Consider the following 27,794-nt stretch of genomic DNA (forward strand, 5'->3'; position numbering starts at 1 on the left):
GTCATCACACTATTACCTAGATCAGTGAAATAGTCCAATTTGTTCACAATATCAAGAATAGCTTTGATATTACTACACCAGCTCGGCTTCCCTCACCTGCTCAGTTTATAGTCCCACATGAAAATGCGTTTGACCAGTCTATCATCCGCCATAGTGACTAGCCGAAACCATAATCTTAACATCTCTATATGGTGACGAATGTTGACTGGTGTCCACCCCATGTCACCCTCGATAGTGGGTAGTGCGGAAAACCTCCCTACACCAAGAAATGTTCTCATAGCCCGGAAATGCACGGACTCAATTTTTGGGTAACTTTTAAAACCCCAGACGCCCCCTACATAATCCAAAATGAGAACTACAGTGTTCTCGTACAGTTTTGTGTATATATCGAATGTAAATCCCCCAGCCGCGAAGTGTTTCGCCGCAAGACCTCCTAACACCTTGCTTGCTGATGACGCGAGTGTATTAGCTCTGTGGGTGAAGTCTAGCGAGTACAAAATGTCCAATCCGAAATATCTGTAGCTATCGACCTGCTGAATACACTCTCCTCTCAATGAGAAGCTGAATGGTGTCTGCGGTTTGGTCTTATTCCGAAAGTGAGTGACTTTAGTTTTGTCGGTATTTACGTGCATTTCCCACCTGTCGCACCATCTCTCTAACGTGTTTATCATTTCCTTTAGAGCTTCCTCAGAGTCAGCAATGAGCACAATGTCATCTGCATATAATAACAGAGACAACATTTCCCCATCAACGTCGACTCCTTTTTGTAGTGATTTGATATCTTCCGCGAGATCATTTATATACAGCGCAAACAGTGTGGGAGACATGCAATCTCCCTGCCTCACACCGCCTGTTGTGTCGAACTCTGACGTGAAGTGTCTGTTTATTCTGACTCGCGCTGTAGTTTAACTATACATTGCTTTCAGACTGTTTAGGAAATGCCCTCGGATACCAAGCGTGTGCAGTTTATGCTTCAAAAGTTTGCGGTTCATTACGTCAAAGGCCTTAGAGAAGTCTACATAACACATGAATGTATCCTTTTTAAGCCCTTTTCTGTTTCTGATAACCGACGTCAGACTGTATGTATGATCTAAGCAACTTCGCCCGGCGCGAAATCCATTTTGCTCGTCGCATATCAGGCCGTTTCCTTCACTGAATATTTTTAGCCTATTGTTCAGTACTGCGCTGTATAGTTTGCCCACGGTGGAATTAAGACTGATGCCACGGTAACTAAGCGGCTCCTCGGGTGATTTCCCTTTTTTAAGAATCGGGTGGATGATGCTGATGTTCCATTGACTGGGTAATTTACTGGTCGCGAACACTCTATCGAATAATTCTCGGAGGACCTCCGTGAGATTACGGCAATTGATAATTTCGTTTGGTATCTCGTCCACACCAACTGCTTTCCGTGATTTTAAATTCGCGATCGCTTTGCAAACTTCCCTTCGCGTGATAGGGCCGTTTAGAATACTTCCGTCATCGAAGTTAGGGTTCGATTCTATTGTCCACTGGATATCTGTGTAACGTTCTTCTCGATCGGTTGGTGGTTGGCTTTGATAGCCGACTATACTTCTCTGTCCATCTGTCCATTATATCACCTTTCTCGCGTGAGAGCGAACTGTCCTTCATTCGTATAGTTTCGATTCTATCCGGTTCTTTCCCCGGGCCCAATTTTTTAATTGCATCCCAGAACTCTCTTGGATTGTTCGTGTTCATCTGTTGAATGTTCATGAGACGCTCCTTCAGATAACGCCGTTCCGCCGCGCGAAATTGTCTGTCGAATGCAGTTTACAGTCTCGAAATCTCGCGCACAGTTGACGCTTGGTAGTCCTATTCCGTTTGCATTTCAGATAAACCCTCTCCGCATTCTTACTTGCCTTCCACTTTTCCTGCAGATCGTTATTCCACCGTGGCTTTTGCTTATGTATCCGCGGTCTTTTGCCAAAGTACACCTTTCTGTCAGTGAACGGTAACAATTCGTCCATTTCGCTGTGACAATTCTTAATGAATGTCGCATAAGCATTGTCCACGTCACTCTGGGTCTGGATGTCATTTTAATGACATCCAGGATTAAAATCCTTTCGATGATCATGTTCCGGAACATGTCTTCCGGGACGTTAGTGGTATTGTACTTCCTCTTGGTTTCCAGTTTATCCTTTTCCTGTTCCTTTCCCTGATTAAGACGATCTCCAACGACCTTTTCAGATGTCTGCATAAATCAGGATATGGACCACTTTACCTTGGAGAAAGGAGTAATCTGGTACCCTACATCTAGCCCCAAAGTTCGCTGGGTTGACTAAATCACTCATTAACAAGACCTTGAAGTCGGAAATATTCGGCAGCTGGTAACCGGGGACGACAATATAGTCTACCACTGAGCGGCCAAGCGCAGAGACATAGGTGAAATTGTCTGTGATTGAGTTTCGACCGTTTAGCACACACGCATTCACATCTCCCAGGAATTCGAGCAGGTGATCTCCAAATTTGTTTGGTGTCTCGTCAATGACTGTCCTCTCCGGGCAGCTAGCATTGTCCTGTTTTCTCCCTATTCTACCGTTAAAATCACCTGCGAATACAAGTGGCTGGTTGTCCCAATTTGAATACGTGATGTCCAGCAGCTTATCGTAAAGTTCCTGCGCCGTGTTTCCTCTAGATGATCTTTCTGGTGGAAGATAGTTTCCACACACACTTATGGATAACAGTGGATCACATTTAGCAGTCAGATTCAGCCAAATTATGCCTTCAAATGTTTAGTCTATGACGTTGACGGAAAACAGGTCTGTGATTTTATTTCGTACCAGTATACCAACACCTCCTGAGCCACTAATGGCGCGTGGATTTAGATCAGTCCTATTATTTCCGAACCAATCATACCCAGAGACAGTTATATTCTCATTCTTTTTAAGATGCGTTTCACATATAACGACAATGTCCACTGATTGATTTTGAATCACCCACTGGCGCAATGCACCAGCTGGGTGGTTCACAGTTTCTGACCATCCTCTAACGTTCCATTGTCCAATTGTTAGGTAATCCGGAAGGCCTGTTTTCAACCGGCTGGCCTATGCAGTGTCATGTGTTTGCGTATTCGTATCTGGGGGTGCATCATCCATCTCCTCCTCTGAACCACTAGACCTTGAATCAGCGTCCTCCCCGATTGAAACCACATATGGGTATTTTTGCCCGAGATGAATCGTTTTCACTTACGACCATTTGCCGTGATTGCAACTTCGTAAATTTGACCGGAGTCCGATATCCGTAGGTTTTCCCCTCCTGGTACCTTTTCGAACATCATCCGTAGGTTTCTCTCATATTGGCGCTCGGCGAACGTTTTGCAGCTATGTATCCAAACTTTCTCGTAACCTTTCTTGTCTTTGAGACTCTTTTTCACTTTGATCACACTTTTCCTTGTGGCTTCGTTCTCAAATATTATTTTGACAACACCTGATCGACCGACTTTGCGCGGGTTGTAGCAAAAGCATTTGAGAATATTCGGGGTTGGGTCGAGCTCTAGCGCTGCTAGCAGGTTCCTGCACTCAGCAGCCAGATCCTTCTCAGGCACCACCGCTAGATTAGCAACTATTACACAGCAGTCAATGTTGTCTAGCGGGTCCTTTGGTTCGCTGTCAACCGATTTAGCCTCTCGAACCTCCCTCTGTAGGTCAAGACAAAGGGTTTCTAGTTCTTTCATACTTTTTTGAGTACATTTTAGGTCCGTTTGTAGCGTTTTATTACGTAGTTTTTCGGCTTCTAGATCTTTGACAAGATCTGCATTGGATGTCTTGATTTCGTCGATTTCGACGTTGAGAGCGCCAATGGCACCATGCGATTTTACCTTTTCCGAAACGTCCTTGAGCTGTCCGAGGTAGACCAATTGTGACTGGCTCTGGCTATTTGAGACACATAAACAAAAAAATCAAATATGAGATATGCATATATTTAGAATCAGCATTTATTCAGCTTTAAAATGACATATAGCATGTCCATTTATCTTGAAAAATACCCAAGATATGACAATTTTAATGTTCGGTGGCGTAAACCCTTCTTTTGAGAAAAAACGTGTTAAAAGTTGGCAAAAGTCAGAAAAGTATGCTCGTATAAGCACTATAGCAACCATACCTCCACACTGACAATAAAACACCTAGCCTTTTTGTTAATGCTGTAAATACATTACAGTTACATGTACTGATTGTTTTCTTGTTATTTGCCACAATATTAACCACTTAAATTTGAAAGAGTTTGTAAGTTCATTTCTTCTCCTTAATGAAGAAATCCATCATTTTGCGGCCTGCATCACTGTTACCGCATCTTGAGGATACAATAATATTCATGTTCAAACTAGCTAAAACATATTTCAACAGAGGACAACAGTTAACATCATAATGCCCCCCCCCCCCCCCCCGTGTTTACTACGGGGTGGGGGTGGAGGGTTTGACAGGTATCATTTTGCACTATTGGGAAGGGGGAGATGGTTCTCAGCAGGAATTCCTAAATGAGTAGATGAATAATTAACATCATAAAAAGAACCGCTCCCTATTGAGGAATTCCTGCTTATAACCCTCTCCCCCTTCCATTATAATGCCCCCTCCACCTGTGTTTACTATCTGCGGGGGGGGGGGGGGTTATCATATTTGGAGGGGGAGGTGGTTATCAACAGGAACTCCGAAATGAGTAGATGAATGCAAGCTACCAACACTCTCCCCTTACCAATATCCCCCTTGTGTTCTACTACACGGGGAGGGGGGGGGGTCATTGACAGGGGGCCCCAGCCTTCCCAATGCACCCCCCCCCCCCCTGTGTTCTACTACACCAGGGGGGATGGCATATTCAGTGATATTGGGAAAGGGAGGGGGTTACTAGCATGAATTCCTTATTACATGGAGGTATTTTGGTATTACAAAACATTAACATTGACAAACCTTATACAAAATAAAGCTGACAGTATTGCCCAGCAGTACCATTATCATCAAGAGTTAGATAAAAACTGTTCAAGCATGAATAGATTCTTCACTTGAAACAACAGCAAAAACTGCTTGCGTTTAGTTCCACACCTGCAGTGTACTCAAAAATGGATTCACACCTGTGGACAAGGTAGTACCTAGGTTTTACGATTTTTCTTAGGCTGTGAACAAACAACATATTGAGCGAAGTCATCAACGTATGGTCTTATGATATCACACAGATAAGCTTGCCTAGTAAGATCCAACCCAGGAGGCTTAATTGTCAAGGAGCATATTGCAGGAGGAACATTTTCTGGATCTCTCAATAGCTGGAAAGAAACCGATTCTACGGAATCATGCTCAACCCGAGCTACAACAACACCAGGATGGTTTGAATTTAATTCAAAATGTTGGTAAGACTTGATCTTAGGGAATGATCGGAAGTATGGATCAAGAAAATTTTGCAACCTTGCAGGGCACAATGATTGAACCATCCTCTTTTCCTGCTAGTTGAGGGATATTCACTCCAGACACAGTGCTTTGGCTGACAACATTGGCTATGTCATCCAAAGTGTTGACTCGGGTCCTCCTGAAACGTTGTTTGAACAAGCCAAACCACCAGTCTGGGGCAAATTTAGTGTGGCCTGTTATTAAAAAATTTAGGGAGATCTTAAAGTGGAGTTTATGAATGGTCCTCCAGGCGAGGTAGTTCAGAACATGACGATTTTTATTCTGGCCACAACAGTTGTCACAGTGGAGGTCAGCATAGTATTCCCCAAGCCCATAATTGAGGAAAAAATAGTCCAAGTAATTTATGACAGACTGGGACCCCTTTGAAATATTCATACCCTCGTCAACAAGGTAGTTAATCTGTTGTGGCAGTGCTTTGCAACATATCCCAAATACACCACATTTTCTCGGCACGAGAAAATACATAGGGCCAGGTTGTAGGGGGTCATTGGGAAACATAACTTGTTGCGCATAATCAAAACTGTAATGCATGTTGATTGCACGTGACACTGGTGGAAACTTTTGTAGTTTCACAATGCCAAGCTCATTACAGATTAGTTTTGCATTACTAACCATGCCCTTGTAGTACTCCCTGGCTTTTGAAACAGTAACTAGATGTACTTCTTGCTGCCGGAGCCTATCTGACTTGTCTGCCTCACTAAGAGTGGCACTGCGGAAAACAGCATAGTTATTACTTTGACACACTGCACACAAATCAGTCATGGGTTTTGTCCGAATAATCTTAGGTAGCAGTTCCTTCCAAAGCTGGCGGAATGTGCTAAGTTTTACACTGCGCAAGCCAGTCTCTCCCATAGCTGTCCTGTACAACCGATATACCTCAGCTTTCGTCACATGGGATGGCAGCAGCTTAACTTCGAAGAAGTTCTTTTGGCCGAGATGACGGCCTGGAAGTATTATGTTATTTGCCTCAGCAAAATTTGATATGAATTGCACAACCTTTTGGATGTCATCATAAGTCAGGTAACGCTTGTTCGTCTTGTGCCTACCGCCCTCTTCTTCTTACGAATTGAAATTCCATTTTCTTTATACAACTTGATATTGGAATCGAGTGTATTCAAGCTTGTGCTGAAAGGAAAAGGACTACATGTACACCTGTTTGTCTGAATATTCCAAATTTAAAGGTCACAGTGTCATAAAAGTTATTCACTGCAAAGATTAGAATCAGTCAAAGGCCTTTTCTATAGTCATCTCATTTAAAAGAGGAAGGCCAAAATATAGCTATAAAATACCATGTGATTCTAAAATCTATGTAGAGGTAACATATCTGGAGCCGTGGCAATTGTTAAATTTAAAATTTTGTTGAAATGTTAAACTAAAATCCAAATCCAAATCCAAATCCAAATCCAAAACTAAAATGTAAATTTCTTGGACACTTTTTTTGGACAATTTTCCTGAAATAAAACTAAAGGCACCGGTTTTATTTAATTCAGTTTCAGACCTTTCAAATCATTAACTATACTTACTTGTGCACAAATATAAACGTGGAACGGCATACTCGAACACCTTGTAGCATGTACCTTGTCCATTGGTGTTTTCTTTTCGTGTTCACCTTTTGTCTTGGCCTTTGCGTTTCTTCACTGAAGGTGGATAAGCTCCTTATCATGCCAACTAACACCAAGTCCCATTCGTCATCCGATAGTGCGGCCATATCCATCCGTACCTTTGCAATAAATTCCTGGGACAATTTCGTATGACACGACACTTTATTTTCTAGGTTTTTGCCTCTTCGCGTGCACTCACATTTAAAGTTCTGAATTTTCTCACATTCTTTAATATTGTCATCACTCACAATGTCTACCAAAGCCATAGCAGCCTCATCCTCAGGAATATCATCTAAGCCAAATTCAGGTTCAACCTCTGTGACAGTGTCATTGTTGTTCACTTCACTACTACTGATATCATCATGGACTAATGCATTGTCCTGTACATTGTCATCATGCAAGTCAAGCCCAGACTCTGGTTCATTTAGGTCAGTAGATGCATCAAGAATGGCTGGTATAACCTCATCAGAGACAGAGTCGTCATCGCTGTCTGATTCAATGAAGTCAACTCCATCATCATCCAAGAAATAATCCGTTATGAGTTCGTTCATAGGCCTTTCCCCAGATGCAGTGTGCATATTTGCATCACGCAACAAATTCAGGGCATTTGCAACATTACCTGCTGCTCCAGTTCGTTTTGAGCTCATAATTACCACGACGATATTGTTGGCAACATGCTGTGAAGGAATAAACCAGGTAACAATGCTGTTTTGTATCAATATTTACATCTAAAATGAGAAATCTCTCACTTCAGAGACAAGACCACTAATGAATATTCATAGGTTGGGGGGTCGAGGCCTATCTATTAGACGAGTGCATGTTTTTTACTCTCAAGTACATATTTGGAGAGGTATTGAAAAAATATTTGCTGTGGCAAGTCTACAGATATAAATAAATTGTTTGGTAAAAAAAATAATTTTGAATTTTGACAACCTGGCCATAAGGTCAAAACCTGGCCCTGGGGGTGGTTCAAATTTGGAGTGAAAATGGCCGAAATGGGTAAAAATTCCACTTAAAAAAAATTTCTGTGGTCAATCACCAATTTAAATCGCACCAGTTACTCGCAAGACTAACCCGTATATCATATCCGAATTTCAGTTTCACAGCTCCACGCATTCTTTGATGGCGGGCATTTGAAATAACTGGAAATGGCTTGGAAAATCAATTGTGGTCTTGTCTCTATTTAGAGGGTTTTGAGTGACAGGTCAAAAATAGTAAATGAGCTCTGAAATCCACAAAAAGCGTTTGAATTGGCTGAAATGTGTTGAGAATGTGTGGACATATCATGGAAATTGGAAAATGAGGAAAAAAAGAAAATTCTCAAATTTAACCCCCCCCCCCGTCCTACAGGGCTTTTAAGTGAAAATGCCAAAAATTGAAATTTTCAAAAAATTTCAAATAATTTCAAATTTTTCTACTTTTTTGGGCTAGATATGTTTCATAACAATCATCAATTGTGAATAGTAATGAGAGTGTTGATTGTTTTGCATGTTATTTTCATTTTGGGAGGTGTCGGGCACAGAGCACGCTGGGTGGCAGGGTACCAAGCTTTCACTAATTTTTTATTTCAGCAGGTGAATTCAAGAGAAAAGTATCTGAATTACGAGCGAGAATGTTAGCAAAGACTAAAAGTGACGGTTTTTGTTTGAATTGGGAAGGGGCTAAACAAAAAAAGAGGGGGGTAACATTTGCGTTTGTTAAAGTAAGTTTTTTGGATAAGCCGGTCACAATGACAGCACACCGTGCGATGTTTTTATGTGACCATGATGAATTGAAATTCAAAACTGGCGCAGGTTATCATATGAGTCATCTTTGTCATAATCCTCTGTGCGTGAAAGTCGAGCGCCTAACAATAGAAAGAGGAAGGGTCGCCGAAAGTAGGAGTGGTCATAGTTTCTGCTGTTTGGGGCGAGACATTTCCACTCTGGTACAGGCGGTCTGTCTCGTCGTGCAACAGCCTTCTTGACAGCCTTCCTTCGCAAGTCCGGCATTGTTATCATCACATGTTTCTTGTAGTCACCACCCCTGGTTTTGTTTTTCTTCTTCGTGCAGTAATCTGTTGCCCTGATGTTTTTCAAAACACCAGCTAACTTCTGGTGTCTAGCACTCCGTTGGTACCTGACTGTGTACTGCCTGTTCATTGCAATTCTGTCCAGCGCTTTCATTGGGCGGCAACAAGTATCGACTTCGATGTTGAACCACTTTAGTTTCCGTCGCCCGCTCTCGGCTATGTTATGGTTCATTCTGTGGGCTGCTGAATGGATACGAGGGGTTGAGTTCCTGCTCCTGGTCACAATCTTAGGATCGCTGGCCGACAGACCTCGATTCTTGGACTCAACCCCCTGGGTTGTCACGCCAAGACTCAGCTGTCGCAACGCTCCTTTACTAAGGCATACCTCCAAAACGAGATGTACCAAGTTCTTGTCAATCACTGTCATTTTAAACTTGGGAATCTCACCGTAAGATGACCATCGTGTTGATTTGTGCCACCAAGAACCAGTTGTGCCTGAGCACAGTGAGAATTCGTTCTGTGGACAACCAGTGCAGTCACCACCATAACAGTTCACAACACAGGCAACAGTGTCATACAGGTATCCCATGATCCTGTCGAGATCACCGTTGCAGCGCTTGAATAGAGATTGCAAAATCTTGGATGACCTTACCCTAAGATCATTCAGAAACGTTGTTTTTAACAGTGTTCTCTCCTCTGCAGTACGTCCCGGGAACATACCTTTACTGAATTCAGCTCTATGTCCTGCACGCGTCTGGGCTTGATGCAAATGTATAGAGTCAAGTTGATGCTTCACCGTGAACAAGCCGCCGAAGAGCTTTTTTGTTGCATCAGTTAACCCTTTGAATGAACTGGAATCACCATCTGCAGTCAAATGTTCTACATGTAGGCCCTGTTTCTCAAAAGTCTCAGCAAATGCAACCCCAAGATCATATTCTCTATTGTGTCCTGCAATGCAATCTGTAATGCAACATTTGGAAGAGCGGCTTTTCGTCCGCGCTTGCCAGTGTCTATGTCCTCAAAAAGTTTATACAATTTCGAATCAAAACCACAGTTTTTACACACCACAGTGACTGAACAACATACCCCCTGCTTACGTACCTCTCCATATTTGAATATCGGCTGACAGTTCACGTGATACTCGCTATGGGCCCTGTTAACGTCGTTGAGCACATCCATCAGTTTGGTTGTCTGAACAACGAAACTCTCGTGATCATGCTCCATGGTCTCATCTGGTATCTCTATCTCATCATCATTGTCTTCTGTCATGTTGACCCGTAGTAAGTTGACATTCTTGGCAGTATGGTTATTAATATCCAGTATGTGTCTTTTGCCGTCGTGTCCCATCGTTGTGACCTGTCCGTACTCCTGGGGCGTGAGTCGTCTCCATGCGGGTTGTAGGCCTACTTCTCGTTCGTCGTCGCTCACCACCTCGACACCTCCACTCCGCACGTGTCCGCTCTTGAACATTGTTCTCATTGCTGCATTTGATGACCTAGCGCGCCTCGGACAACCCCGTTTTCCTATCAATCTCCTCGCCTTTGTCCTCATCTTGTCTTGTCTTTTCGTAACTTGTCTTTCTTTGCTTAAAATCGTACTCCTAGGAGATGTCTATTTCGGGATGCTTCCTTCAACAGACTGAAAATACACAAGAAAGGACAAGAGATTACAAAAGGGTGGATGTTGATAGGACAATAGCGATGACAATGGTTGCTGTTGTGGAAGTGTCAGACTTGGATGTGACAGACAGGGAGATAACATATGGGTTAATCTTTTTGTCATTTCACACCTTACTAACTAGCTTTCCATGCTTATAATGCATCATATATTTGTTGTTTTTCAAATTTCAGACAAAGTTAATATTGTTCGATTTGAAATTTTGACATTTTCAGCATGATACCACTGTCACAACCTTGGAACATCCTTTAAAAAGACAACTTTTTTCCAAAAAATTGAAATTTTTGAATATTTCTCATGAATTAAAATTGTTTCAAATTCCTATTTCAGATTGACTGTAGACCACTGGTGATTTGTCGAAGATTCGGTACCATTCGATTAAGAATTCTACGAGTTAATGAGCTTAACTTGAAGACAGTCTAAACAATTTGAAGACGAAATATAAGTTAGGTTGTCTGTATCGGACAAAATTTTAAAACGTTAATAGCTCGCTCAAATCAAGTTCATTTTTGATGAAACTTGGTTATGTTTGTCAAGACATCTCAAATGCTTGGGAAAAGGCATATTTCATTGATATCTCAAGATGATCCCTCTTCATTGAGACAAGACCACTAATGAATATTCATAGGTTGGAGGGTCCAGGCCTATCTATTAGACGCGTGCATGTTTTTTACTCTCAAGTACATATTTGGAGAGGTATTGAAAAAATATTTGCTGTGGCAAGTCCACAGATATAAATAAATTGTTTGGTAAAAAAAATAATTTTGAATTTTCTTCCTCTAGAAATTGTTTAAGCATAATTGTGTGCGGGGAATGAGACCTACTCAGATCTGTATTAAAATCCCCGCCAATCATAATGTACCTCGCATCGTTTGATTCCTTTATCGCAGCTATTTCTTGCAACACTTCTCTATATTCCCTCACATTTTCTGGACCCCCTCCATCTGATGGCATATAAACATTTAACACCAATAACTCCAGGTTATCATAAGATAGCCTGGTAGCACATACTCTTTTTGATTTCCAATCTACTGGTATAACCTTTGCCTCTATACCCGAATGCCAAGCAATAGCCGTACCCCCGTGAGGTCTACCTATTAACAAGACGTTACTCTCCATTCCAGATTGTCCGTGCACAATATAATCTTTACCGAGCTTTTGCTGTAACTTACACATCTGATCTTCGAATAACCAATGTTCTTGAATCAAGAACAAATCACAGTTCTCGATTACCTCACTGAGGTATTCGGGTCGCCCCGCCCCTAGTCCGTTACTATTGAACGTGGCCAATCTAAGTGAGCTCATTAGTATGAGTAATCCGATTAGTGTCGTCTGAGGCGTAATTCTCATGAAGGTCCCACGAGTTTGTTCGGCCCCTCAGATCGTCTGGAGGTGATATATTTTCTGACCCTTACGCCTTCTGGCCATAAGTCGTCCTTGAATAAGTCCTTGAATTGACTCCCTGGCACTGTAAGCCTGAACGACTTCAACGCCGACTCTTGATGCGATACCTGTTTCAGGTCTACTACCTCAAAACCCTTGTCCGTAATGTATTGCTTCATGTCCTTCGTATCCGTTTCCCTGCTTACTCGAAATATGAAGAGGTCCTTGTTCGGTTCTCCCCCTTTAAAATTAGTCCCATGTGCCTTTGCCTTTCCTTGTATCACAGTTCGCCTTCTTTTCTCATATTTCCGTTGTTTTCGCTCTTGATATTTAGGGTAGCAGTAGTCACCCTCGGAGAATTGCGAACTGTCGCTCATACGATCTACTGACGTATTGCTCCCCCTTAGCCTTAATACGTTATGATTTTGCGGCGGTTTGAGTGTAGCCATTGGCCGCTGAGATTCTCCTCCGCCAGCGCCACCGTTTTTCATGTGTAAGGCCACGACCACGTCCACCTCCAAGACGTCCTCTGTGTCCACGTCCTCGTGTCACATCAGTCCACGTATAACCACACCCTACTGACCTACTGTCTTTTTCAGTCTGATCTTCACCATGTTCACCCGTAATTTCAACTCTTACTTCACAATGGGTTGATTCCACGCTACCACTGTCCATATTTGTCTCCTTGTTGTCTTCGTGACCTCCTAGCTTCCTCGCTAACACCTCCGCATACGACTTTAGTGCCTCCTGACGCTTCAGCTCTGACATAGATTTTCTCAAGTCCACGTTTTCACGAGCGATCGTTTCCAGCCAATCGTTCATTTTGCGTGTTTTCTCCTCGACCTCATTTATGCGGTGTACCATCGCATTGGACCGAAGAAGAAGTTGGCTAGCACACAATGTCAATGATGGCGAGTAGTCCGTGGTTGGGAGAGGGGGGATATAGTTAGGATGATGCCATCATGGCAGTTGACCCAACAGACGCTGTCGCAGTATAGAAAATAGGTGGGGAGAATGTGGGAAACTAAACACAACAGGAGAAGGATAGGTATTTTTGCCCGGAGATAAGCTTAAATGATCCCAAGACCCAAGTGTAGGATTTGAATTCAAAAAGACATTAGCCGACCCCCTGTCCTGAATAGTTTGAGGTCTCACTAGCCAGTGGTGATCAGGTGTTAATCTTGAAGTTATAAGGCATAGCGGTGACATTTTTCAATTTTACGCTATACAGGGTGTCTCATGCATTGTGCTACATCAGTCTATGCATGACTGTATGTCTAGACGACGTTGAAACTTGGTCAGATGTATTCTACAAGAGACAAGCTATTCAGAAATGTATAGGTTTGTGTGAGAGTAAGGTACTGCTAAGTCTACAGCCGCTGGAACAGGGGTATGCATGAAATGACGTCGCGTCATTTTTGGAGGCAGGTAGGCCTGGCCTCCGCACCGGCTAGTGAGCCCTGAGGGTAGCACGTGCGTTTGAGTTAGTGCGCATGCGCTTTCTACGGAAAATTGAAATGTGGTGGACGAGTGGTTTCAGGTTTCACGGTAGGATTTTGTAATGGAAACGGGGAAATAGACATTGAGACCAATGTACTTTCAGGATTATTGCATTATAAATGGGACCAGACCGTCGACATCTTGCCACACCCCATGATATTGACGAAATCGTCGTCGAAACGGGCAGCCCCGGACCGATCATGTTGGTGCGCATGCGTACTACGGAAAAGTTAGCAGACGGAAAATCTTTTGAGGAATTTTGCCAGTTCAAAGCACGATTTCTTCGCGGAAAGAGAAAAATAATCTCTGGAAGCGATGCAGATTGTTGTTTAATGCATTGCGATTCGCCCCAGGGTATCGTCACACTTTGATTCGACCCTGTTTTGACGAAATCTCTAACCGAACAGCGGCTACTCTGCGTAAACGCCATCGCGTCCCGCTGAATTGTTGTAGAAGAAGAAAATCTCTCCCCAGGTAAATTGCTGTGCATTGGCGTATACGATTCGCATGCAAAAATGTCACCTGGGCGTGGAGGTTTTCTGGTTCCGGGTCAAGTTTTTTTTCGTTGATGATATACACACACTCTCTAACCATAAAGCTTGCTGAGAGCTCCCTAATATGAGGAAGGCTCAGGCCTTGATAGGGAGCTCTTCGTTAATAGGGCTGGTGAGCGAGAAGACTCTGTGGGGGGGGGGTATATAGTTAGGATGATGCCATCATGGCAGTTGACCGAAGAAGCAGTTGGCTAGCACACAATGTCAATGATTGATGGCGAGTAGTTGGTGGGTGGGAGAGGGGGGATATAGTTAGGATGATGCCATCATGGCAGTTGACCCAATAGACGCTGTCGCAGTATAGAAAATAAGTGGGGAGAATGTGGGAAACTAAACACAGCAGGAGAAGGATAGGTATTTTTGCCAGGAGATAGGCATAATGATCCCAAGACCCAAGTGTAATTAAGATTTATATTCTAATTCAAAAAGACCTTAGCCGACCCCCCCCCCCCGTCCTGAATAGTTTGAGGTCTCACTGCCAGTGGTGATCAGGTGTTAATCTTGAAGTTATAAGGCATAGAGGTGAAATTTTTCAAATTTGCGTTATACAGGGTGTCTCATGCATTGTGCTACATCAGTCTATGCATGACTGTATGTCTAGATGACGTTGAAACTTGGTCAGATGTATTCTACAAGAGACAAGCTATTCCGAAATGTATAGGTTTGTGTGAGAGTAAGGTACTGCCAAGTCTACAACCGCTGGAACAGGGGTATGCATGAAATGACGTCGCATCATTTTTGGAGGCAGGTAGGCCTGGCCTCCGCACCGGCTTGTGAGACCTGAGGGTAGTGCGTGCGTTTGAGTTTGTGCGCATGCGCTTTCTACGGAAAATTGAAATGGCCAGTGTTGTGGACGAGTGGTTTCAGGTTTTACGGTAGGATTTTGTCATGGAAACAGGAAAATAGACATTGAGACCAATGTACTTTCGAGATTATTGCATTATTAATGGAACCAGACCGTCGACATATTGTCACACCCCATGATATTGACGAAATCGTCGTCGAAACGGGCAGCCCCGGACCGATCATGTTGGTGCGCTTGAAACTACGGAAAAGTTGGCAGACGGAAAATCTTTTGCGGAATTTTGCCAGTTCAAAGAATGATTTCTTCGCGGAAAGAGAAAAATAATCTCTGGCAGCGATGCAGCTTTTTGTTTAATGCATTGCGATTCGCCCCAGGGTATGGTTTCACTTTGATTCGGCCCTGTTTTGACGAAATCTTCAACCGAACAGCGGCTTCTCTGCGTAGACATCGTGGCGTCCCGCTGAATTGTTTGGAAAAAGAAAATCTCTCCCCAGGTAAATTGCTGTGCATTAGCGTATACGATACGCGTGCAAAAATGTCACCTGGGTGCAGAGGTTTTCTGGTTCCAGTCAACCGGGTCAATTTTTTTTCGTTGACGGTATACACACACACATTCGACTCTAACCATTAAGCTCGCTCAAGAGCTCCCTAATATGAGGAAGGCTCAGGCCTTGATAGGGAGCTCTTTGTTAATAGGGCTGGTGAGCGAGAAGACTCGGGTGGGGGGGGGGGGGGGGGTATACAGTTAGGATGATGTCATCATGGCAGTTGACCGAAGAAGCAGTTGGCTAGCACACAATGTCAATGATGGCGAGTAGTTGGTGGTTGGGAGGGGGGGGGGTATAGTCAGGATGATGCCATCATGGCAGTTGACCCAATAGATGCTGTCGCAGTATAGAAAATAGGTTGGGAGAATGTGGGAAACTAAACACAACAGGAGATGGATGGGTATTTTTGCCTGGAGATAAGCATAATGATCCCAAGACCCAAGTGTAGGATTTGAATTCAAAAAGACCTTAGCCGACCCCCTGTCCTGAATAGTTTGAGGTCTCACTAGCCAGTGGTGATCAGGTGTTAATCTTGAAGTTATAAGGCATAGAGGTGACATCTTTCAAATTTGCGTTATACAGGGTGTCTCATGCATTGTGCTACATCAGTCTATGCATGACTGTATGTCTAAAAGACGTTGAAACTTGGTCAGATGTATTCTACAAGAGACAAGCTATTCAGAAATGTATAGGTTTGTGTGAGAGTAAGGTACTGCCAAGTCTTCAGCCGCAGGGGTATGCATGAAATGACGTCGCGTCATTTTTGGAGGCAGGTAGGCCTGGCGTCCGCACCGGCTAGTGAGACCTGAAAATTAAAATGGCCAGTGTTGTGGATGAGTGGTTTCAGGTTTCACGGTAGGATTTTAACATGGAAATGGGGAAATAGACATTGAGACCAATGTATTTTCAAGATCATTGCATTATAAATGGGACCAGACCGTCGACATCTTACCACACCCCATGGTATTGACGAAATCGTCGTCGAAACGGGCAGCCCCCTACCGATCATGTTGGTGTGCATGCGTACTACGGAAAAGTTAGCAGACTGAAAATCTTTTGCGGAATTTTGCCAGTTCAAAGCACGATTTCTTCGCGGAAAGAGAAAAATAATCTCTGGCATCGATGCAGATTGTTGTTTAATGCATTTCGATTCGCCCCAGGGTATCGTTACACTTTGATTCGGCCCTGTTTTGACGAAATCTTCAACCGAACAGCGGCTTCTCTGCGTAAACATCGTAGCGTCCCGCTGAATTGTTTGGAAAAAGAAAATCTCTCCCCAGGTAAATTGCTGTGCATTAGCGTATACGATTCGCGTGCAAAAATGTCACCTGGGCGCAGAGGTTTTCTGGTTCCGGTCAACCGGGTCAAGTTTTTTTCGTTGACGGTATACACACACACATTCGACTCTAACCATAAAGCTCGCTCAAGAGCTCCCTAATATGAGGAAGGCTCAGGCCTTGATAAGGAGCTCTTCGTTAATAGGGCTGGTGAGCGAGAAGACTCGGTGGGGGGGGGGGGTATATAGTTAGGATGATGCCATCATGGCAGTTGACCGAAGAAGCTGTTGGCTAGCACACAATGGGTGACTTCAAAGTTGGTGTTAGTGTTAACTTTGGGAACGTGTTATAGTTTTTCAGCAGCCCTGGATGCATCATTTCCACAAACAAGGTTGTATACCCTTAGCTTTACACCTTAAGTTTGTGTTGATCGCAGCGTCATTCAGAAATGTTGTCTTGTTGCTGCATAAAAGCCCTAACACTTTTACAAAATTAACACTAACACCAACTATGAATTCACCCATTGTCAATGATTGATGGCGAGTAGTTGGTGGGTGGGAGAGGGGGGATATAGTTAGGTTGATGCCATCATGGCAGTTGACCTAATAGACGCTGTTGCAGTATAGAAAATAAGTGGGGAGAATGTGGGAAACTAAACACAACAGGAGAAGGATAGGTATTTTTGCCAGGAGATAAGCATAATGATCCCAAGACCCAAGTGTAATTAAGATTTATATTCTAATTCAAAAAGACCTTAGCCGACCCCCCCCCCCCCTGTCCTGAATAGTTTGAGGTCTCACTAGCCAGTGGTGATCAGGTGTTAATCTTGAAGTTATAAGGCATAGAGGTGACATTTTCAGCTCACCTCTTAGCAGAGGTGAGCTTATCCCATACTGTGGCATCCGTCTTCCGTCGTCGTCGTCGTCCGTCATCCGTTAGCAGGGCACGTTTCGTAACTGTTAGAGCTATTGAGTTGAAACTTAGTACACATGTACCCTTATGTAATGACACCTTGGAGACCAAGTTTCAGTCCGATTCGTTTCATGGTTTGGCCACCAGGGGGCCAAATGTTAAAAGTGAAAATATGCAATATCTCCCTTAATAGTAGTCGGGAAATTTTGAAAAAAATATGGTAGGTACTTCTAGCAAAGGTGCATCATATATCCTCCGGGTTTTTGATTTGACCTCCTTTTCAAGGTCACAGAGGTCAAATGGTGTAAATTGGCCGTTAGGATGTAACGATGGCACGTTTCTAAACTGCAATGACTATTGATACCAAATTTGGTACACATTTACCCCTTAGTCAGGTGATCTCAGGGACCGAAGTTTGGTCCAATATGATTCACCACTTGACCACCAGGGGGCAAAATCAAAAAACCTTAAAAATGTGATTATTCCCTAACTTCTTGCCCGATTGCCACCAATTTGATATCATGGGTACATCTAACCACCATACAGTATATGTCACACAGGTTTTTAATTTGACCTTCTTGTCAAGGTCACAGAGGTCAAATGACGTAAATTCGCCGTCAGGACGTAACTATGGCATGTTTCTTAACTGCAATGACTATTGATCACAAATTAAGTACACATGTACCCCTTGGTCAGGTGATCTCAGGTACCGAAGTTTGGTGCGATCTGATTTGCCGTTTGGCCTCCAGGGAGGGGGCCAAATCCTAAATTCATCAAAATGCCATTATTCCTAGTAATGACTTGCCCGATTGGCACCAATTTTATATCATAGGTACATCTAATTCTAACAACCATTCAATGTATCACCCGGGTCTTCTTTGATTTGACCTACTTTTCAAGGTCACAGAGGTCGAATGTACTGTAAATTGGCCATTTTGGGGAAATTGTAATTGCTTGGACCTACATCAAACCTAACACTACATGACACAATACCATGCTCTTTATCCATCTTTCCTCCACATGAGGTGAGCACAATGGCCCTGGCCATTTCATTCAAATTTGCGTTATACAGGGTGTCTCATGCATTGTGCTACATCAGTCTATGCATGACTGTATGTCTAGACGACGTTAAAACTTGGTCAGATGTATTCTACAAGAGATAAGCTATTCAGAAATGTATAGGTCTGTGTGAGAGTAAGGTACTGCCAAGTCTACAGCCGCTGGAACAGGGGTATGCATGAAATGACGTCGCGTCATTTTTGGAGGCAGGTAGGCCTGGCCTCCGCACCGGCTTGTGAGACCTGAGGTTAGCGTGTGCGTTTGAGTTTGTGCGCATGCGCTTTCTACGGAAAATTGAAATGGCCAGTGTTGTGGACGAGTGGTTTCAGGTTTTACGGTAGGATTTTGTCATGGAAACGGGGAAATAGACATTGAGACCAATGTACTTTCAAGATTATTGCATTATTTATGGAACCAGACCGTCGACATATTGTCACACCCCATGATATTGACGAAATCGTCATCGAAACGGGCAGCCCCGGACCGATCATGTTGGTGCGCTTGAAACTACGGAAAAGTTAGCAGACGGAAAATCTTTTGCGGAATTTTGCCAGTTCAAAGAACGATTTCTTCGCGGAAAGAGAAAAATAATCTCTGGCAGCGATGCAGCTTGTTGTTTAATGCATTTCGATTCGCCCCAGGGTATCGTTACACTTTGATTCGGCCCTGTTAGGGCGAAATCTTCAACCGAACAGCGGCTTCTCTGCGTAAACATCGTAGCGTCCCGCTGAATTGTTTGGAAAAAGAAAATCTCTCCCCAGGTAAATTGCTGTGCATTAGCGTATACGATTCGCGTGCAAAAATGTCACCTGCGTGTGGAGGTTTTCTGGTTCCGGTCAACCGGGTCAAGTTTTTTTCGTTGATGGTATACACACACACATTCGATTCTTACCATAAAGCTCGCTAAGAGCTCTCTAATACTGATTACCTTCCTTGCAATTTTTCTATTTTACAAGTGATTGTGCTCCATCCATACAGAAGAGGCTATTATAGCGCGGAATTGAATTGAATTGGTATAAAAAGCGCCCAAAATAGGGTGAAAAAATACTGGGTGTATTGATCTCCATGCAATTGAAAGGCCTGACAGTCTCCTTGAAGACAGTCAATCAGTCTTTCTGAAGGCACCTGTGTTGGGACATGGGCTTCTCTGCAAGAAGATAGTTTGCCTACCTTTGTTGTCAGACAAGGGCTTGTGAGGGTAGTTCTTGATAATTTATAAACATGTAGAATAGCTTGTCCATTCGGGGTCTATTCATGTCATCCTCCTATAGATTAGCCCGCCCATTATATGTTAATCATACATGTCGGAGAGAATGCGAGTTTGGATATCGTTTTTAGCTCACCTCTTAGCAGAGGTGAGCTTATCCCATACCGTGGCGTCCGTCGTCCGTCGTCGTCGTCGTCGTCGTCCGTCGTCCGTTAGCAGGGCACGTTTCGTAACTGTTAGAGCTATTGAGTTGAAACTTAGTACACATGTACCCTTATGTCATGACACCTTGGAGACCAAGTTTCGGTCTGATTCGTGCTATGGTTTGGACACCAGGGGGCCAAATGTTAAAAGTGAAAATATGCAATATCTCCCTTAATAGTAATCGGGAAATTTTGAAAAAAATATGGTAGGTACTTCTAGCAAAGGTGCATCATATATCCTCCGGGTTTTTGATTTGACCTCCTTTTCAAGGTCACAGAGGTCAAAGTTTGCTGATTCAGTGAACAGTAGCATGTTTCCTATCTATTTTAGCTAGAAGGTTTTAAACCAGTGTGGACATGTATCTGGGGATTCTCTATTCCACCCCTAAAATTTCGGCCGTTCGGACATCAAATATGGCCGCCAGGCAGCCATCTTGAAAAATAAACACAGTACTAATACTCCGAAACTAATGATCGGATTGCAACCAAATTTGATCTGGATGTATATCTATGTACTCTCTACTAAATCCTTGATTTTTTATCAAATGTGATAGCCAATATGGGTGCCAGGCGGGCATCTTGAAAAATTCTTAGTTTGGCCAACCGGGGGCCAAATTTAATGTCCAAAGTTAAAATGTTTGATTGCTAGTTTAATAGTGGTCTGATTTTCATAACATTTTTATGGTAGGTGCTCCTAGCAAGGATACATTTCATAAATGTGGGTTTTTGATTTGACCTACTTCTCAAGGTCACAGAGGTCAAAGTTTTCCTATGGCACCGCCATTTTACAATGACGGCACGTTTTGTCACTGCTTTAGCTACAGATCCCTAACTTGGTACAAATGTACCCCAACCATGCTAATGCTTCATCCATCTTCCCTTCACAAGAGGTGAGCACAATGGCCCTGGCCATTTCATTTAAATTGAATATCTCGTTGGACCCAAGCTCAGTAGGGATCAGGGTCTGTTTGTGGCCCATGCATATAACCGGATTATTCAATCAGACAATTAGTTTTCCTGCACATCTTTAGCTCACCTCTTAGCAGAGGTGAGCTTATCCCATAACCGTGGCGTCCGTCGTCCGTCGTCCGTCGTCCGTTAGCAGGGCACATTTCGTAACTGTTAGAGCTATTGAGTTGAAACTTGGTACACATGTACCCTTATGTAATGAAACCTTGGAGACCAAGTTTCGGTCTGATTCGTTTCATGGTTTGGCCACCAGGGGGCCAAACGTTAAAAGTGAAAATATGCAATATCTCCCTTAATAGTAGTCGGGAAATTTTGAAAAAAATATGGTAGGTACTTCTAGCAAAGGTGCATCATATATCCTCCGGGTTTTTGATTTGACCTCCTTTTCAAGGTCACAGAGGTCAAAGTTTGCTGATGCACTGAACAGTAGCATGTTTCCTATCTATTTTAGCTAGAAGGTTTTAAACCAGTGTGGACATGTATCTGGGGATTCTCTATTCCACCCCTAAAATTTCGGCCGTTCGGACATCAAATATGGCCACCAGGCAGCCATCTTGAAAAATAAACACAGTACTATTACTCCGAAACTAATGATTGGATTGCAACCAAATTTGATCTGGATGTATATCTATGTACTCTCTACTAAATCCTTGATTTTTTATCAAATGTGATAGCCAATATGGGTGCCAGGCGGGCATCTTGAAAAATTCTTAGTTTGGCCACCCGGGGGCCAAATTTAATGTCCAAAGTTAAAATGTTTGATTGCTCGTTTAAAAGTGGTCTGATTTTCATAACATTTTTATGGTAGGTACTCCTAGCAAGGATTCATTTCATAAATGTGGGTTTTTGATTTGACCTACTTCTCAAGGTCACAGAGGTCAAAGTTTTCCTATGGCACCGCCATTTTACAATGACGGCACGTTAGAGGTGAGCACAATGGCCCTGGCCATTTCATTTACTCATTACACCAGGAGACGCCTTTGAGAACGCAAGGCAAAATGATGTGTGGACTGCAAAAGGCACTTGGAGTTAAATTCACAAAACTTTTGAACTTGCCACGTCTTTGCCAGAACTAAAGGTTCGTAATTTGTCCATTCGGGGGTCTAATTATGTCATCCAGGCTGCCATGAAAGGACGGTTCATAGTCGAGTTTACAGTACAGATTAAGAGAATTTTCATAGTTGTAAACATATCATAATTCCTTGTTCTTTCAGATGAATACGATTATTGCTGTTCCATCCTCTCCCTGACATCAGCCAATGTCCAAAGCTGGCAGTGAATGTCAATCCTAAAGTCTCCTCCTTATGGATATACGCACAACGACAGTGGATCGGTATTTCAGTGCTTCAGTGTATCATCGGTCAGTGTCTCCCGTATTTCAGTGTTTCCCTATTGTTACTCTATTCGCGGATAAGCAAGTGGTGATCAGGTCGGCAGAAAAACTAGTTCTTCAATCTCGAGTGATGACTATGGATACAGAATTCGTATGAATAAATTATGACGCATGTGCCAAATATGGGAAACAAAATGGCGTTCCTCAGTGGAAAAGGAAGATCAGGTGGTATTGTTCGGTCACGTGAATGTTGCGAGATTTTATTCAAAATGTTGCCATGTTTTTTTCAAGGGTTGTCACATATATTTGAAAACAAGTTGACCTACATTTTCAGGAAATTTGCATCATATTTTCAAATTTTCTTGATACGTATTTTAATAAGTTTTTAGCTCAGCTGACGAAGTCAGCAGAGCTAGTCAAATAGCTATTCGATTGGTGTCCATCCTTCCATCCTTCCATCCTTCCATCCATCCTGCCATCCTTCCATCGAGCCATCTGTAGACAAAGTTGGGCATTTTGTAATCATACAACCGAGGCACTTCAAATCTAGTCTTGCTTATAAACACTGCACAAAATGTTGCTTACGGAAAAAAATTTGGGCGATTCGACGCAAATTCAGCTCCCCAGGAGGCAAAATGCGTTAATGAAAAAACAATTTTTTGACGCTCTATTCCAGCAGATAAAAGCTTGAAATAAATTTGAAAAGGTCTTCATGATACAGAAGTTTTGATATAAAATAGATAAGTGTCGATTTATATCACCGGTTGGCGGTAGTGAGCAAAACTGTTGTTTGACCCTGGATGATTCCGCTTTAAATTTCCCGCCAAGGTTACCTGGAGTACTATCATCAAGAAAATGGCAGTGACCTTTTTATTTCTACGGAGCGATGATTTTGTAAGTGACAAATTTTCTTTTTTAAGCCTTTACGGAAACGTATTTTGGTACGAAACTTCACACGTTTATAGAAAAGATCAACGAGAATGTGTTCAAATGCCCTCATAACAATGAGTTCAATGGAATTTGGTCAAAACAACCTTCGAATGGAGTCAACTTTCTTTGCGAAATTGAAGCGATGACCTCATTATTTATCGTAATTTATGCAGATCTGAGTCCAGCTGATGGGTGATGTTCTGATTTGTGTTCAAACTATTGGAAACTTCGGAAATTAGTTCTATTAGTTCTACTATTCTGCAGGAGTATATTATAGCCATTGATGTTGACAGCTAAAAGCGCGAAAACTTTGTTCAGGTTTCTCGTCCAATCACGTGACCTCTCCAACACTCGATAATGCACTCTTTTCTTCCATGTTTTAGGCCAATCTTCGGCATGAACATGAAATCTAATAAGCGCAGTACTTAAATCAGATGTTTCTCTCGCCTTGAAAACATTCCTGGGTAAAATCCATTGAGATTAGCCGAGTTAATCTACTTTTACCGTGCTTAAAATCTCTGCCGCTGAATTCTATAAATAGAAACTATTAACATCGCAGCAGTGTGGTTCCCATTGTGCGTCCTCCCACTTCACACCATGTCAGGAAGTTTTACGGAGAGGGAGGGCGTGCGGTAAGAAGAATGGCCAAAATGACGTCACGTTTTCCTGGCAATGCCTCTTGCCAGACCAGTCAAGCATTGGGAAAGCATCTTTAATTCAGACGATGTTAGAACTAGAAAAACGAATATGTTAATTTGCAAAATTAAAAGCAGATTTCACCACTAACCAGTCATATTGGAATACGACGGCGCAAAATGTTCTCGCTTTCCTCCTGCTAAAAAACCTTGTTCCCGCACTCCTATTTTAATTTATGCCAAGGAATATGATATGTACGGCAGCATTTTAGTGCCAATAAAGAAATTAAATTTCTCTCCAGAAAGTCGTAATTACGACTTTTTATCTCGTAATAAAGACTTTTTATCTCGTAATTACGACTTTTTATCTCGTAATTATGACTTTTTATCTCGTAATTACGACTTTTTATCTCGTAATAACGACTTTTATCTCGTAATTACGACTTTTTCTTATTGCAAATTTACACCTCACCGGACATACGGCGAGAAGCCCGTCATTGCGCTGCTACACATACGTACGGCATGGATCAACTTGTACAATTTTTTGGACATGGCCTCAACTACAGCAAAATAGTTGAATCTCTGGCTCATAATCATAGGATAATACTGAGCAAACGAACCCTCCATCGTGTATTACGTCGAGTCGAATCTTTCGCTGTGAGCACAAATCTGACCTGGTTGAATTGGCAGTTTTTATTGAAGGATCGCTACAAGAAGGTGGGGATGTATATGGATACAGATGGATGCATTTAAGATGTGTTCAGAAAGGCTTTGTAGTTTCGTTAGAGGATGTCAGCCTCTTTTTGAAGATTCTTGATCCTGTTGGAGTTCAGTTAAGGTCTGGCAGAAGGATGCGCCGTAGAGAATACTTCTCTATAGGTCCGAACTATATTTGGCACTTTGATTCATATGATAAATTGAAACCGTATGGTCTTTGTATCAATTTTATTATTAAATTATTAAAAACATTTTTATAGCGCTTAACGTTGTTAAAACTTCTAAGCGCTTTACAATTTATAATAAAACATAACATTAATACATGATAGAATAAAAGTCATTACTAAAGAAAACGTGCAAAGGATTCAAAAGAATTTCTTAAAAATATGAGTTTTTAGTGCAGTTTTAAAACGACCCAGGGTACTCTGGCCACGAACACTATTTGGAAGCTCATTCCATAGCTTTGGTCCCGCCACTGCGAATGCAGAGGAGCCTATCACCCGGTTTGTGCGGATTTCCTTACACAGACCCATTGTACTTGACCGCAGGGAGCGTGAGGGTTTGTAAACTTCCAAGCAGTCTGCGAGATATTTTGGTGCGTAATCATGTAGACATTTGTAGACCATTAGATTAACCTTGTACTCGAGCCTTGCTTTCAAAGGAAGCCAGTGGAGTGCGCACAGAACCGGAGTGATATGATCCCCTCTGGACACCCTAGTGACGAGACGAGCTGCCGAGTTTTGAACCAGTTGAAGCTTACGCACATTGGCCTCAGAGATGTTATATAGCAGACTATTTGCGTAGTCCAACCGCGAGACAACTAAGGTCCGCACTGCACTTGTTGCTGCTGATTTACTGAGCAAAGATCTTATCTTGCTTATACGATAGAGATGGAAATTTGCCGCACGGCATACATTGTTAACATGCGTTTTCATGGACATTTCTCTGTCAAATGTTACACCAAGAATCTTGATGGTATCACTCAGCTCAATTTCAGTATCGCCAATTTTCAATTTCAGATCAGACACATACTTCTGTAGGTTCTTTACACATGCAAGGAAAAATTCGGTCTTACTGTCATTCAATTTCAGTTTGTTTCTCACCATCCATTCCTTAATTGACTCAACACATAGTGTAAGGCTCGAAATAACATTTTGCACCACGGTTGGGTTAGTTGGATCAAAGATAATGTAGAGACCACTGTCATCAGCAAACAGTATATATGGCAGGAGGAATGATCGGATAATGTCGCCAAGAGGACTGTTGTATGCAGTGAACAAGAGAGGGCCCAGTACAGAACCCTGGGGAACTCCAAAAAGTAAGGGAACCTTATCTGATACAGCGTCTTTCACCGTCACCTCTTGTGACCTCCCCGTGAGATAAGATTTGAACCACTGCAATGCTGATCCGGTAACCCCGAATCTATTCTCAAGACGTTTGAGGAGAATTGGGTGGTCCAGTGTGTCAAAAGCAGCAGACAGATCCAGTGCCACAAACAGAACAGCTTTGTTAGAATCCATGGCATGGACAATATCGTTGTGAACTTTAAGCAAGGCAGTTTCTGTGCTATGCTTAGCTCGATATGCTGACTGCATTGGATCAAACAACCTGTTTGTGTCAAAGTGATCTGACAGCCTCCTTGACACAACCTTCTCAACAACTTTTGACATGAAAGGAAGGTTTGATACTGGACGGTAATTTGACGATACCTCAGGGTCTAGAGAGGGTTTCTTCAGAAGCGGGCGCACAGGAGCCTTTTTGTAACATTCTGGGAAAGTCCCACTTGACATTGATTCATTGACTACAAGTGTTAAAATCGGAAGAAGGTCCCCAATGCTCTTTTTTAGGAGCCATGTGGGGATAGGATCAATTTCGCATGACTTAGTAGCCATGGACAAAATGATCTTTTTCATTTCGTCTTCAGTAGCTGGTTGCATCGATGGGTTTTCACGAAATATAATATGGCTCGAGGTTTATTCAACCAGTGGTGATCCACGTGTTGTAGCTGGGTATTACATGGAAGCTGTTGAGGCCAGGCAAGGCTGCCCGCAGAAGATACGAGGTGACATGGGTACCGAAAACGGACATGTGGCACAAATGCAGACCTTCCTGGTTGGGAACAATAGCTTTTTCTATGGAAAAAGTTGTCATAATCAGAGAATCGAATTCTAGTGGGAAATCCTAAGACGTCAGAATGCGCAGAATTGGATTACAATGCTGAGACGAATTAAAGTCGATGGGCATTTTACAGGCGACCTCCTTGATACATCACTGGTTCAGTTTTGCTTCATGAACGTCCTACAGGTATCAAACGTTTTTAAAAAGTAGAAATACTTTAGTTTGATTTACCCTACTTAATGTAACTGTGATTCCAAAGCGTTCAGATGTTCTTGTGGTTTAGTCCCCTTCGTTGCCATATTTTTTTCTTAGCGTGTTTTAATAGCGGGATGTGTATTAAATTTATGAACATGCGTATACGTAGCACTTTATTGTAGCAGTGCCATCCTGGAGAGTGCTCAATTGTACAGGATTCCCTGGTCAAAAGGGATCTTACACAGTCGGGTTGATTGGTCCTCACCGTACAATTATTCTCATTAGGCCTGGGCCTTCCAATCACTCTACTACTTTTCTTATTTGCAGGAGGAGTTAGACGAGGTCGTTCATTTGTGGAACACGCACATTATATCGCGGAAAAGGTCAAACAATGCGCCATGTGGTAGACCGGTTGTCATGTTCACTCTTCCCCATTTATACCACACCAGAGAATATTTGGTTCCTGTTGATGATGCTGAAATAGCAGTTTGCAAACCGGAGTGTACATTTCGTGGCACTTTAATCCATGTGGCCGGGATGTGTTTGAATTGTGTGCCTTATATATGGACATGAATGGTTGGTGTCCTCCAGCATGTTTTTTCGAAGCAGTAGATTTATACATAAACCTGAGAACCACATTATTGCAGACTTGTAATGGACATATCTGTCAGGTTGTTTCACATAAAATGTAATAGCAGTGGCATCCTTCTGTCAATTTCATTAGAATGGCAAGGTTAAATGAATAGGCA

General features: G+C 42.6%; 1 protein-coding gene across 1 annotated transcript in view; it reads left to right on the forward strand.

The window, feature by feature from the left end:
- The window catches only part of LOC135502204 (protein FAM221A-like), a 99,162-nt gene extending 71,780 nt beyond the window's left edge, over nt 1-27,382 (forward strand). The window contains exons 4-5 of the mRNA XM_064794858.1: nt 23,371-23,473; nt 27,373-27,382. Coding sequence (XP_064650928.1) covers nt 23,371-23,473; nt 27,373-27,382 — 113 coding nt within the window. The remainder of the gene's footprint in view (nt 1-23,370; nt 23,474-27,372) is intronic.
- The last annotated feature ends 412 nt before the right edge of the window (nt 27,383-27,794 follow it).

Source organism: Lineus longissimus, chromosome 18, assembly GCF_910592395.1.
Source record: "Lineus longissimus chromosome 18, tnLinLong1.2, whole genome shotgun sequence".
Taxonomy (NCBI): domain Eukaryota; kingdom Metazoa; phylum Nemertea; class Pilidiophora; order Heteronemertea; family Lineidae; genus Lineus; species Lineus longissimus.